The 14,869-nt window shown below is 44.2% G+C and overlaps 1 protein-coding gene across 1 annotated transcript in view; it reads right to left on the bottom strand.

Moving 5' to 3' along the window:
- Positions 1 to 14,869, bottom strand: part of LOC145333845 (uncharacterized) — a 53,062-nt gene that overhangs the window by 3,258 nt on the left and 34,935 nt on the right. Inside the window, exons 14-15 of the mRNA XM_080179104.1 lie at positions 13,425 to 13,467; positions 12,850 to 12,980 (exon numbers count right to left, since the gene is read on the bottom strand). Coding sequence (XP_080035230.1) covers positions 12,850 to 12,980; positions 13,425 to 13,467 — 174 coding nt within the window. The remainder of the gene's footprint in view (positions 1 to 12,849; positions 12,981 to 13,424; positions 13,468 to 14,869) is intronic.

Raw genomic sequence — 14,869 nt, 5'->3', positions numbered from 1 at the left:
CAATTAAAAACAGCTTTATTGACTGATTGAAGGTTTCCTTAAATAGCAACAAAGAAAAAAAGTTTTACTTGGGAAGAACAAAGCCCAAATTGTGTTAAAATTGTGTCAAAAATGATCCATGTGACGTTGTAACGGATCGGACGTAATAGATAGCTTTTTAAAAACTATTAAAGCCCGCCTCGAGCGGTGTGGCGGCACTTCACGTTGGAATGGTAACGTTGTGGCTGAAGCGATTCAAGAGCGAAGCAACTCGTTCCCTTCGTTTGTACGTCTCCGCTAAGTTAAATAACGAATACTACACGCAAGTACCCACAGGGGATTTTATATGTTTCTGGATAATTAATTGCAGCTAGGATTAGCTGCCCACAAATTGGAGTTGATACTCTACTAACAACTGTTTGTGCGGAACTGATGTATTTTCAATAGACAAGTATAGTTTACACAAAATTAATGAATACATATTATATCAATATACATATAGGAAAATTACAGAGAGTATTGAAGTATTGAGGGGGCGTTTCTGATCATACAGGGATGGCAAGGGATACACGTAGGTCTGCGTAGGATATATCAGCAGGCCGGAGTGTATGTTGAGTTTCCCGTTTAGTCACGTTCAGTTGTGCAGGGGAAATCTCCGTGATGCATTGAGGATGCCAAATCCCTGGATAACTGGAGCTCTCTTCTACAAAAGTACATAAGTTAAATATCGCCTAAAACCTACACGCGTAGATGATAGAAAGGTCAAATATACATATAAATGCGGAGCATTATATGTATATTGATTTCTTGGAAAAATATGGCCTCATATGAGATATCACAAGATTTTAACAGAATATAATAAGTACAAATGTTTCATAATTAAAACTCGAGATCCGTCATTTGTGGGCTTAAAAATTCAAATAAAAGAAAAATCAATAGAGAAAAATTAACGCTTTAAAATGGTACTAATTTCATAAAAATCTGTCCACTCGTTTAGGATCACGAAAATGCCATTCTGCTTATTTTACAAGTATCTCAAGTAAGACCCACTACATTTTCTCCCCTTTTTATCTGGCGAACAGACGTGCCAGATAACATAACGCTCAAATTGGCAAAGACAATAGACTGGTCGGCCAATATTACCTATTGCGATGTCATGGTATTAAGGTTGATAGCCTAGATGTTTTAGTCGCAGTGTTGTATGATGGCAAGGATGCAGGATCTAACATGATGGGCTGTATCTCTGTCATCTGGATCTTCGGGGTTGATGTCGTTGGTAATAGCGACGTTGTCTCTGCTGTTGTCGTAGGTTCTCGCCTCTCAGTTCTGGTATCGGCCTTCTTCTTTCTCATAAGTTTCTGGTAGGAATGCTTGTTATAAAGATAAAGGTGGGCAATTAAGGCGATGGCGGCTCCAGGTCCTACACGTAGGAATGTGAGGATAATGCATATCAGATCAGTTATAAATTTTAGCCCTAGGATGACCAGGCATGCAAATGCCATTAGGTCGCCGTATTCATGGAGCCAGCTCTTGACGCTGCTCCACAAATCAAGTTTGCGTTCCATGTCCGGCACTAGATTCTCAAGGGTGTACAGGGGTAGGTTGTTGGTAGAAAGTTGGTTACAGTTTCCATCTCCAATGCATAGTCCGTAGGTGATCTCCTTCAGGCTTGCCTCGGTGTAGGAGGGGAAGGTGAGGGTGTGTAACCATTCAGCTCTCTCTCTTTCCGTGTAGATTCCTCCATGGCTGAAATCCGTCCAGTTAACTAAAGGGGTGTCGATGGTCATCTCCATGGGGGCCTGAGTCTTGATGATGGCGGGAGTCAGCTGAATCCAGCCTTCTTTAGACTTGACAGTTAGGGGGAAAGTCGCTGAACACGTTACCCTTGTAGAATGCAACTTATAATGTTTAGTTGCAGCATCTGCATAACCATCAGGATCCAAAGGTATATCTTGATAGCAATTGATGTCGTCCTTGATCTTCTGAGTCCTCTTGGTACACTGGAAGGTCATCAACAGGTCTCCCTTCAAGAGTCCGTAAGTCTGCTCGTGTAGCAGCACTGGTTGGTCTGACTTTCCATGGTAATGGGTTTCGCATATGGTCTTCCGTAGTGTTACATCTAGTTGGCTGAAGGTCTGGCGCATACTGTAGGCTAAATAATTTAAATGTACTGCAGCTTGAAGATTTACATCTATTTGTCCGGGGTCGATGGTGGCGAGTCTGCTGAGTTCGCTGGTCTTGCCCAGGTAGATGCCGTCGTGGTCCGTGGTGATGACATTAAAGGGGCAATGCATTAATTTCATTGCGCCTGTAGTGTTGAGTAAAACTTGTTGCTGGTGGTCCACTAGGTAGGTGTCCATGGTGGTGAGGGGGTTGATGGTGTTGACCATCTGTAGAGTGCAGGAGCTGTCGTTGATATTCCAGACGAATGTTGCAGCGCCAGTGATGCACTCCCCTTTATGATATGGACATGGTAGAGATAGATGATCAGTTTCACTCTCTACCTTGTTGTTGCTAACCAGAAAAGTTTCTTCTTTAAGTAGAATCTGGTACTCAGCTAACTTCAGGGTGTTATAATGGATCGTATCGCCCATGCGGATGGTCTGCCCAATGCAGGTGATCTTGTCGTCTTCCATCTTTAGGGATCCGGCTAGGGTTGCCGAAACGTAGGTTGGGCGGTTAAGTTTCACTTTGATCGGGTCACCGTAGCCAGAAATTTGATATTCCTGCACTAGTGACATGCGGCGGCAATTTTCTGCAGTAATTTCCTCGTGCCTCATAGTTTGGGGTACCTGTTGTAACTTGAGGTGGCCCCAAACTCCGCACTTGAAATGGTACAAGGATACCCTCACTTCGCAGGAGTATCCGTGTACCTTCGTCAGGGTTGGCCTCTGTAGAATTGTGTAGCGCTCCTTCACTGGAACTTCTTGTGTAGGTTCCTCTGCTCTGCATATTGTTTCCTTGTTGAATTTCTTGATGGTGGACGGGTTTGTGCAATCTACTATGTCTAATGAATATGCCTCACTGGTTGGTGCTACCGAAGCCGTTAGCACCGCGATCAGTGGTAGGAAGATTATCGACATGATAAAATTCCACCTCGCGAGTCTCTAGGATCACCGCTTGACACACTCGTTGATTCTTGTTGAACTCCACTGCTTCGGTACTCAAGTTCCAGAAGACTGCTTGTATCTCGCCGGTGTAGTCGCTGTCCACTAATCCTGCCAGTAAAATTACTCCTTCCCGTTCTATGCTTGAACGGCCAAAGAGTTTAAGAAAATATCCGGGGGGTACACGGGTGTGTAGCTTGAGAGGGACGCAAGTTTGTTGTCCAGGGGGAAGGATTGTGTGGGCGGGGCAGTATATGTCATGGCCCGCACTCTCTTTCGTACCCTTGTACGGCAGCTTTGCTCCGCGTTTGACGGGGATTCTGATTGTCCGCGCAAGTGTAGCCACTGCAGGCGGGTCCATATCCTCGTCCGAGCTGTCTAGCACCTCTTTGCTCTCTTCCACTTGCTGTTGCCAAAGTGTCCCACTCCTCTGCTTCTTTCCTCCGGATTTAACCCTCTCCCCTTTTTCGGGTGAGTCCGTGGACGGCTCTTCATTGTCGCTCAGAGCGCGCTTCTCTACCCGGGGTGCGGAAGGGTATGTGTACGTAGCTCGCTCGCGCTCTCTATCTCGGCGCGGTGTCTGCGGGGGCGAGCTTCTTCTCGGGCTTCTCTCTCTATCGGGGGTTCGCTTGGCATCTCTCCGTTGAGTGCCCGAACCGGACGGTTCGCAAGATTGATCTCTCTCTCTCCCTCTCTTCTCACTCTGCTCTCTGCGCGGTGTGCGCTGCATCGTTGGTGATCTGGGCGGTGGTGTATCCGGTAGGGGAAGGTTGAGGGGGTCAATGTTGGGCGGTGGTGGTGGTGCTCCTCCCGGTCTAATGGGGGGTCCTCCCTCTTCATCGCTGTCATCCCCATTTGGGAAATCAACTCTTGGATTAGGCGGCTTCGCCTGCCTTTCTGGATTCAAGGGAATTTGCTCCCCTGCCTCATCTCCGTCTTCTTCAAATGGTTCTGGGGGAGAAGTTGGGTCTCCATCTGTCATTGCTGGGGGGTAATATGGTTTTAACCGACCAACATGCACAACCAAGTCCTCCTTTTCTCCCGCTGGTATTGTCTGAATCTTGTATAAAACGTCGGCACACTTCTCGGTAATTAAGTATGGTCCACTCCAATGTTTGGTCATCTTCTTCTTTGCTTTACCATGGTTGGGTGCCAAATAAAAAACTTTATCGCCTACTCGAAATTCGCGATTTCCGTGATACTGCAAAGCATTTCTTCGAATGGTGCTTGCTTGACTCTTCGCCATGGCTTCATACATGGTCGTGTATCTGTCCAATAAATTTCTCACGGCTGTGGGAATATCCTTGTCATCGTCAGGGTTTGGTAACCGCAAAATCAAATCCGCGGGTAGAGTAGCCTCTCTACCCTGGAAGGCAAGAAAGGGGGTCACGCCGGTGCTGCTGTGGATCCTCGTGTTGTACGCCAGGACAACTCCAGGTAAGTACTCTGGCCATAGAGTCTCCCGTCCTTGGATCACGGTTCTCAGCGTCTCTTCCATGGTCCGGTGCCACCTCTCTATAAGGTTGCTCTGGGGGTTCGCCACGGGGCCTAGCTCGTGCTTAACACCGAGCTTCTGCAAGAGTTTCTTCATGATGGTGTTGCAGAACTCTTTTCCCTGGTCACTGTGGAATGCCTGCGGGCATCCAAAGGTACAAATGAACTTGTCCATAATCGTCGTGGCGACCTCATCGGCGGTCTTCTGTTTCAAGGGGTACGCCTGAACGAAGCGTGACCATCCGTCCTGTAGCGTCAGGATAAAATTGTATCCTTCTGGGGTTGTATCGAACTTGCCTACCACATCCATGTAGATCGTCTGGAGCGGGTACCCGTTTTGGATGGGTACGTGCGCTCCTATCTTGATGTTGGCCTTGATGTTCTTCTGAACGCAGTCATGACAGACGGCGATCCTCAGGCGGATGTCTGCTTGATGTCCCACATAATAAAAATTCCTCAAAAACTTCGATATGGTGGAGTGCATGCCAAAATGCGCTCCTGTGGTAGTTCTGTGGCAGTGAGTGAACACTTCCTCTCTCAGGGACAAAGGGACCATGATTCTGCGTCGCTTCCCTGTGAAGGTGTTGATCTCCTGCTCAATAACTCCATCTTCTGCAATGCGCAGAGTGTCAAAAATCTCAGCCAGCCGGTGCACGTCCCTACTCTCTCCACGCAGGGTTGCCTTGTCTGGTGCACGCCGGTCAATGCCAATCCATCTACGAACCTTTTCTAAAATAGGGTCGTCTAATTGATGTCGGTACACTCGGTCGCGGTACCGTTCTCTGCGGTCAGGAAGCTCGTCGGCAGGATCATCTACAGCTCCGACGTACTCTTCCTGCTCAGCCTCTTCCTCGGCTGTGGGGTCTGGCATGTCAGCATCGGTACGCCGGCTTAACGCGTCGGCGTTGGTATTGAGTCTCCCCGGCCGATGAACCACACGGAATTCGTACCCAGCCAGCTCCTCAGTCCACCTGGCCATCATGCCAGTGTTCTTCTTCAGTGACTTCAACTGCTTGAGGGCGCTGTTATCCGTATTAATTTGGAACGGCTTGAAGCTCAGGATTGTCCGAAACTTTCTGATGCCATAGATAACTGCGGAGGCTTCTCCTTTCCATGAGGGATATCTTTGCTCCGCGCCAGTCGTCTTACGTCCCATGGCGGCGATCAATCTCTCGGCGCCATTCTGAACCTGACTCAGGATCGCACTGATTGCTCTTCCGGAGTAGTCGGTGGTCAGTTGAAATGGGGTATCCGCTTCAAAATCAGGCACAGCGCGGATGGGGGCATTCTGGAACTTGTCCTTCAACTGCTGGAACTGCTCATCCATCCCTGGGGTCCACTCTAGCTTCGTGGCCTTCTTCTGTGCATTCATTTCACACGTCAAGTCGGCGTACTCCGGTATGAAGGTCCGGTAGTACCCGTAAAAACCAAGGACACTATTCAACTCGGCGACAGTTGAGGGCGGCGGCCAGTTCTTGATACGTTCCACATACTCTGGCACCATACCGATACCCTCGTGACTTAGCATGTGGCCAAGATACTGTATCTTCTTCTGGAACAGCTTGCTCTTCTTTGCCTTCAGCTTGATTCCAGCCTTGCGGTGGGCCTCAAAAACCTGTCGCATCTGTGGTACATGATCCGCAACTCTCAGGTTATACGATATTACATCATAGAGGTAGCATTGCGCTACCTCGCTTCCCAGCGGGTTCATGGCGGTACTGATGAATCTGCTGTACACCGCTGGTGCTGTGCTGATGCCAAAGGGCATGCGGCGGAATTGCCACAAACCCGTTGGCGTGGCAAAAGCCGTCAGCTCCCTGGATGCTGGATCGATGGAGATGTTGAAGTAGGCGGCTGTGGCATCTAGCGTTGAATATACACGATGTCCTCCTGCGCGGTCCAATAGAGTTTGTATCCTCGGCAGCGGGTAACTATCTTGCTCTAAGCAACTGTTTAACCTGCGGAAGTCCACTGCCCATCTGATCTTCCCATCCTTCTTGCGCACAGGAACAAGGGGGCTCGCCCATGGCGATGAACTCGGCTCGATCACTCCTTGGTTGAGCCAGTCGGCCATCTGTGCCTCCAGATCCTTCAACATCTTAGGGTTCAACTCCCTGTACCTCTGCCTGATGGGCTCCGTCCCTGGCTTAAGCTTCAACTTCATTGTTACCAGGTCTGTGTGCCCAGGGGCCTCTCGACTGAATATGTCTCTGTATTCGTAAATGAGCTCCTTGACTTGCTTCTTGACATCGGGGTGCTCGTTCAGTAGCTCGTTGTCCTCCATCTCCAGGTCCTCCCAAACTTCCTTGAACGTGGGGTTCTCCATCTGCTCCTTCGTCATGGGCTTGGTGGCGTCGCTCGTCTTGCTCTCGGACATTGACTGAATAACTTCATGGGGCTCTCTCAACACCAAACTTTCGGTGTTGATTACCATACTGCTGTCCTCACAAATCTCGGCGGTGAACACACACCCGGCCGATGCAATGCACGGCGCCTCCTGCAAATTGACGACAGGGATGCGGACTATCCCATTTTGCTGGGCTCTGTATACTCCTTCCAACACACGCACTGGACTATCATCTAAAACGGTCTCTTCTACCATGACAATCGCTTGCGGTCGGAGTTCTCGGCTAGGAAGAAAATTAACGACAGACACTGACTCTGGCGCGAGAATCCTAGTCGCTTGGACGGACAAACGGACAGGACGCGGCCGTTTACCTACTGCGACGGTTTTCAAACGAACGGCCGGCCCTTGGGAATTACGAAGCGGTCCCTTGACATTACGTGTCCAAACGTTTTTGCGCTCAAAATCTGCTTTTGCTTTGTGCTTAAAAGAAAGTTGCGCAACATATGATTCGACGGAATCCGGTTTAAGTGCTAAAAACTCACGTGAATGGTGCACATTACCATTCGCAAAATTATCTTCTGCTTTACATAAATCTTTAAAAGTGGGTGTACAAACATTTAAGGCACTACTATAGCTACTTATTTCTGCATTCAACTCCTCGAAGGCTCGTAATGAAACACTTATCTGAGGGTTGGGGGGCGAGTGCTCCCCCGGCGGTTTTCCAGACCGCTCTTCGTCTTCTGAGGTGCTTGGAACCTCGTAGTCGATGGACTGCACAAGCGGAACTCTCGTCTGCTTCACGACCAACGCTGCCTGCACCGGTGATGAGTAATCTAGGACTCCACGAATCTCCTCGACCCACTTGCACCCAAGATTGATGGGGGTGCGAAGCTCAGGTATAACCAAAGCCTCTCGAATGTAGCTAGGACAGTCATCTCCCAAGATGACGCTGATGTTGTACACACGGCCGATGACGTCCATATCGCCGCCATTCGCCGCTGTTCCCACTGATAACTCGCAAGGAACGATCGGCAACTGTAGTTTCCGGGCTAACTCCTCATTTACGGCGACTCCTTCGTGCAACTTGTTACCGGTATCGATGAGACCATAGGTCCGCACAGTCGGTCCATTTGCACGCAGGCTGATCTTAACCATGGCCCGGGCGCCTCTCCGTCCTTGCATCTGATTGAGGGTGGTAGGGTCTACAGCTGCTGAGGGACTCCGACCTACCGACGGGAGCCCTCTCTCACATTTTTTGAAGTCTTGCTTCTGTGGCCAACTGCTTCCAGACAGTTGACATCTCCATAGAACTGCGCCTGATCATCATCTCCTACGCCACTGTCGGCGTCTCCAGGCTCGTTGGTACGCATCTCTCGCACGGCGTGCCGGCCACGATCTTGATATTGTCGGCCGCGTCCGCCGCTGTTGGCGTTCTTCTCCTGGTTTCTCTTGCGCACGTTCGCCAGCTTGTCCTCAGGAATAGTACACGTCTTCTGCCAATGGCCAGGCGTGCCACACCTCCGACAGTTGCCTTTCGGTTTGTCCTTGGTGGCACCGCCCGTACCCTTACTCGCTTGCTGTTTCTTCTTAGGGCAATTACGCGAATAATGGCCAGTCTGGTTACAATTGTAGCACTTGACGCTACTGGTTCCATCTCTGACAGCGTTGACCTCCATATCCTCGGTGCCGTCGTTGCGATAGATGACACGGTTGGACGTGGCGAGGCCATCCATGGAGGTATCTTCAGCATCTCCATGGTGAATAAGTTGGCGCTGTGTGGCAATCTCGTTCATAATAACATTCCGTAGGACACCCATGCTGGTAATACTAGGTAGCTGACAGAAAACTCTTTTCCGTACCTCTCGATGGCGTAAACCAAGGGTTACCTCTTTCCGGAATTGGCCTGGATCACGGTTGTCTGGGGAGTAGGCCTTCAACCACATCTGCTCTTTCTTGGCAAGGTACGTCTGCGGAATCTCGTTCTTGCCCTGTGACAACTGCTTATACGCGTCCTTGTTGATGTCTGAATCTGATGGTGCTAGGAATATGGCATCCAGCCTATCCATTACCTGCTCAAGGGTGAGCGCATCTTGGTTGTCGGCGACTTCTCGGGCCATCTGGAACGCTTCTCCGTCGAGACTCATGATGTATTGGCCTTTCCTACCCTCTTGATCCGATGGGTGATGACGGGCAATTCTAAACGCATTGGCCATCTTTGTCTTGTGGCCATCCCAATCTTCTCCGGCTCGGTTGCAAAACCGGGGAAAATTCTGCTTGTTAAGCTTCCGGCGCTGGTTCTCCAACCAGGTATTGCCTAGCGCAATGAGCTGAGCGTTCTCATTCGGCGCTCCTTCTGCCTGTGCCTCTTGAATGGCACGCTGCAAATTCAACTGTTCTAGATCGGCAGCCTGCTGAGCTTGCGCCATCTCCGAAACTTAACGAAATTTCTTCAAAATTTAAAGAAAATTTTACCAAGTTGATGTCCCAGACGTCAGAATGGTCCCACACTGGTCTCCAAACACAGGGGTCTTCGTCCTTTCTGATCTCAGTTCTCATAAAACTCGTCTGGATGTACACAATCGTCCGAAATTACCGTAGTTCCTCGGGGTAATTTCCACGTAAATCTCCTGTTGAGCACTGCGGTTTATCCAAGCACAGCTGCCACCAGTTTGACTGTAACGGATCGGACGTAATAGATAGCTTTTTAAAAACTATTAAAGCCCGCCTCGAGCGGTGTGGCGGCACTTCACGTTGGAATGGTAACGTTGTGGCTGAAGCGATTCAAGAGCGAAGCAACTCGTTCCCTTCGTTTGTACGTCTCCGCTAAGTTAAATAACGAATACTACACGCAAGTACCCACAGGGGATTTTATATGTTTCTGGATAATTAATTGCAGCTAGGATTAGCTGCCCACAAATTGGAGTTGATACTCTACTAACAACTGTTTGTGCGGAACTGATGTATTTTCAATAGACAAGTATAGTTTACACAAAATTAATGAATACATATTATATCAATATACATATAGGAAAATTACAGAGAGTATTGAAGTATTGAGGGGGCGTTTCTGATCATACAGGGATGGCAAGGGATACACGTAGGTCTGCGTAGGATATATCAGCAGGCCGGAGTGTATGTTGAGTTTCCCGTTTAGTCACGTTCAGTTGTGCAGGGGAAATCTCCGTGATGCATTGAGGATGCCAAATCCCTGGATAACTGGAGCTCTCTTCTACAAAAGTACATAAGTTAAATATCGCCTAAAACCTACACGCGTAGATGATAGAAAGGTCAAATATACATATAAATGCGGAGCATTATATGTATATTGATTTCTTGGAAAAATATGGCCTCATATGAGATATCACAAGATTTTAACAGAATATAATAAGTACAAATGTTTCATAATTAAAACTCGAGATCCGTCATTTGTGGGCTTAAAAATTCAAATAAAAGAAAAATCAATAGAGAAAAATTAACGCTTTAAAATGGTACTAATTTCATAAAAATCTGTCCACTCGTTTAGGATCACGAAAATGCCATTCTGCTTATTTTACAAGTATCTCAAGTAAGACCCACTACAGACGTAATAAATGAGAGAGATGAGAGGAGAAGTGGGAAAGAAAACCCCTAAAAAAGAGATGGATAATCCCTCATTTTTATTACGTCACATGGATTATTTTTCACACAATTTAACAAAATTTGGGCTTTTTCCTTGAGAATTATACAACATATCTATGAATCATAGAAAAGTCTCACAGCTAGCTTTTAATGGATTTAATATTACTTTTAATATTACTTTGATTTTACACTAGATTATCATGTACTCAGATAAAGTGAAACTTGTAGCTGGCTAAAATAACAATCCTTCATCCACCCCATTTACCTCCTACTGGATGAAAGAACTGACCAATAAATGATATTAGCAACCTAAATTGACGACAATTTTTTAGCAACCTAAATTGACGACAATTTTTCCCCTGTCATAAAATCCATGCCTTTAGAATATTGGTAAAAAGACAAATGACAGTGAATTGCAGCTTTTTTTACAAGGTGTGTGGCATTATATTGTTAAAAATATACACAATGCATATTTTTGGAAAAATGCACTTTTTATAAACTTAAATTTAGACAAGGATAAATTCATAGATTTTTATTATGGTGCATGGCATTTTACAAATACAAAAATACGTGTAAATAATAAAATTTAAAAATAACTTGATTGTAAGCCTGCTGTAAGCGTAGAACCTGTGGCCGCGGCTGTCGGCTCCCTAGCCCTGCCCAAAATACACTTTTTTCAACAGATCTATAGGATAAATGTATATACAGACAACTACCTCCCTTCATTCTTCAAAGACCTCTTTCGTCTTCTTCTAAATTATTTTCTGCTACTTGGCTGTGTTAATATAGGCGACAACATTGGTTGATTTTCAATGACCCAATCGGTTGCTATGGGGAGATACAGTTATTTAACTCTTTCTCCCTCTAGTGTTTTTCTCTAATCTTTAAAATATTACAACATGAAGCTGAAAGTGCTATCCTAACCCGTATACATGGTGCATATATTTATTTTGGGTCAGCTGAATTTGAGTTTCCGATTGTATATATAGTTTCCTCATCCTATCTCAATATTTACTACTAGCTTAAAAAGCTTAAAACTTCCAAAAAAAATCTAAATTTTAAAAATTAAAATTTTGAATGTATTATTTATAGCTGAAAATAGGTTTTACAATATTTGGGTTATCTGCTGTACAACTTCGTAAATTATGGAAGAAAGAGGCAATTAATTTTCAGTTGATCTTATTTTTATAAACAGGAAAAACATTTGTTTTCATTAGCTGCTCTTGCAAATTTAGATTCCTAAACCAAGAAAAAGGAATTTGGACAGGTTTATAGATTTTTGATAATTCAAGTAATATATTGTTTTTGTAATCTTATATAAAAGTAACATGATCTGTCTGTACTAAAGGATCTCGGTAACTGCTGAACTGATTTGGTTTTCTTTTAAAACTACAATTGAACAAGAGTCCCTAGAGGAGTAGCCGCGAGTATTTTTAAAATTAATATTTAATACAGGATTCTGTTCGTGTACATATATGGGCATATTTTCATATTTTTGATTTAATTATAGAGATTTTTCGTTTGTAATATTATAACTTGTTGTCCTAGGAACCACTATTCCAAAAACCAGATTAATAGGATAATTATATCACACAAAACTTTTTAAAATGCATATTTTAAATGGACGTACGGATTTTTTAGTAACTTTTATAGAGTTGCAATATTGAAATAAGTATATCGCGCAAAAAAATGTTGTCAAAAAAGTTGAAAAATTTACATGTTTTAAATGGACGCACTGACTTCCTGGTAACGATTTTAGAGTTGATACGCTTTCTAAATAGTATATAACTGTACATAGACTCCAATGGGGGGGGGGGGTAATGGGGCGATTATCCCCCCCCCCCATTTAAAATTTACCCCTACCTTGGGGGTGCCTACGGCACCCCCAACCATTTAGGAGGGGGTATTTACCCCCCCCAAAATAAAAAATCTCTAATAAAAAAAAAATTCACGCATTTTTAATATTATATATTTAATAAGATTTAAATTACCCCCCCAAAAAATCTTATACCGGGGGGAAATTTTGGGGGGGTAAACTAAATTTACCCCTGCCAACAGATTTCAGGGGGGGTAATTACCCCCCCCCCCCCCCAAGCAAATTTTACCCCCGGGGTAAAAATGTTAGGGGGGGTAAAAAAAAGCTTGGACGCCCCTGTAACTGTAATATGAATCACCATACAAAGTTTTGACAATTCTAGCATGCCTAAAAATAAGTATACTAAAGTAAGTATTTAATTACACATACTTAGAGTGAGATCGAGGGAATCATAGGTTTATAGAATACACTTTTAGTGTTAAACCAACCTGTAGATAAAAGATTCTTCTGACCAATAATGATGGGAACCCCATTGAGTGTCCAGGTAATGGCAGGGGTAGGGTCTCCAGAATAGCTGCATGTCAGGGTTAGGTTGGACCCCGGCGGGTGATTTATATACCTAAAATGATTTTATTTACCTATCTACCTAGTTGTTTATATATCTTTCAACCTATGCAGTGAGGGAGAATATATTTGGCTCTATGTAATACTGACACCCAGAGAAATATTATTCGCTGGCTTAAAATCTTGTATGTGCATTTTTAAATTTGTTTGTTTAAACTAGTGCAGTGTCAAAACTTTTTAACTAACAATTTTAATTTACAGAAAGGGTGATTTTGTTTATCATAAATGAGATTATAGTCCATTGTCTTATTCATTAAGATCCCTCATAGCTGATAATCTATGTATCTAGGCGTCTGAGGGGTATTTATCCCCCCCCCCCCAAATTTTAAACCCCACATTTTATCCCCCTAAAAATACATTAAATTAACCCCCCTCAAACCTTTGAAACTTCCACTTTTACTCCCCTTAGCTTGGACGTCCCGGCACTCAAACAATTTACCTTGGTTTTTGGCTGATTAGGGACACCGGCGGACAAATGAAATCTGAATAATTTAATATATTTAATTAATAACAAAATTAAATATAAATAAAAAGGGCTTGCAAGCACAAATCCCTCTCCTCTTTTTTAAAATAAATTACACTGGGTACTGGGTACCCCCGCACTGCGCAGGGTTAAAGCACCGCAAGTATCAGCCCCGAAGGGTTAAGGTCATTTACAGGGGTCAGGGAATAATAACTACCCTTTATATTCAATTTATTATTGAAAAAGAAAGGGGGGTTTCAGTGCTCGATAGACACTTTAAGGGAAAGCCCTAATAAAACAATTGATCAGAGGTAGATTCTTAAAAAACTTTTTGGCTCACTGGCTCACTAAAATCAGTCAGGCTCGCTAAAAAAATTTGCGAAAAATCCTCCAAAATCGCATAAAAAATCTACAAAAATTATCAAAATCTTATGTTAATAACCCTTTTATGATTTTATTCAATTTTTGTAGATTTTTATGCCACTTTGAAGGATTTATCACAAAACATTTTTAACGAGCCTCACTGATTTTAGTGAGGCAGTGGGCCTAAAATTTGTTTAAGAATGAACGTGATTGATTTTTTAGAAAAATAGAAAAGTATGCCTTTTCTAATTATCCAGTGCAGCAAACTTATGAAATATGATGCTTTTACAATAAACAGAAAAAAAATCATAGACCACCAAGGATGGCCATATTTAACTACTAGCGGCTACGCCCCTAGAGGCCTCTAGGGCCCTGTAGGTGGGGGGATGAGGGAAAAGTCGACCCCCCCCCCACTTTAAAAAGAAGTTTTGGCACCCTACAGAACATTTCTTTTTATATTTTAATTCTAAGGGCGACTTCTCCTGTGAGGATGGTGGTACCCTCCTCCCAAATAGTTTTAAACCTTTCCAGGACCAGGAGAAGCTACCAAATAGGTTCAGTGGTTTGCTACATTTTTCGGTACACTGTTTTTTTTTATCCGCGCTCTTGTAAATATTGTATTCATTGTATTAGCTAAAATGCGGGAACGTTTCCAGATTAAAAATGTTGCTTCATTAGTGAAAAGGAAAGGAAATTGGCTGAAAGGTTTCTTTTATTAATGATACAGAATCTACGGAAAGAAAAGTAAGTAAAATTGTTCATATCATTTTCTAGATTTATACTAAATATTATTTCTCATACTAGAATCAAAATTAACATACTAATGGATATATTTAAGTATTCAAATGTTTTTAAGCTAGTAAATCTTTATTGAAATAGATAATTGGTTTATTTCTATTTAAAGTGATCAGTAAAACTTTTTCCTAAACATTTAATGTTAGGCTGACTAGATTCAGTGGCGTGCATAATGTTTTGCCAAGGGGGTGCTCGAATCGCACCCAAAAGTTTTAACATATCCTTTTCACCAAAATCGATTTGCCCTCTTCTGCGCGTATGTA

Source organism: Acartia tonsa, chromosome 12 (assembly GCF_053477335.1).
Source record: "Acartia tonsa isolate MP-2025a chromosome 12, ASM5347733v1, whole genome shotgun sequence".
NCBI classification, from domain to species: domain Eukaryota; kingdom Metazoa; phylum Arthropoda; class Copepoda; order Calanoida; family Acartiidae; genus Acartia; species Acartia tonsa.
This window is presented reverse-complemented; position numbering and strand designations above follow the sequence as displayed.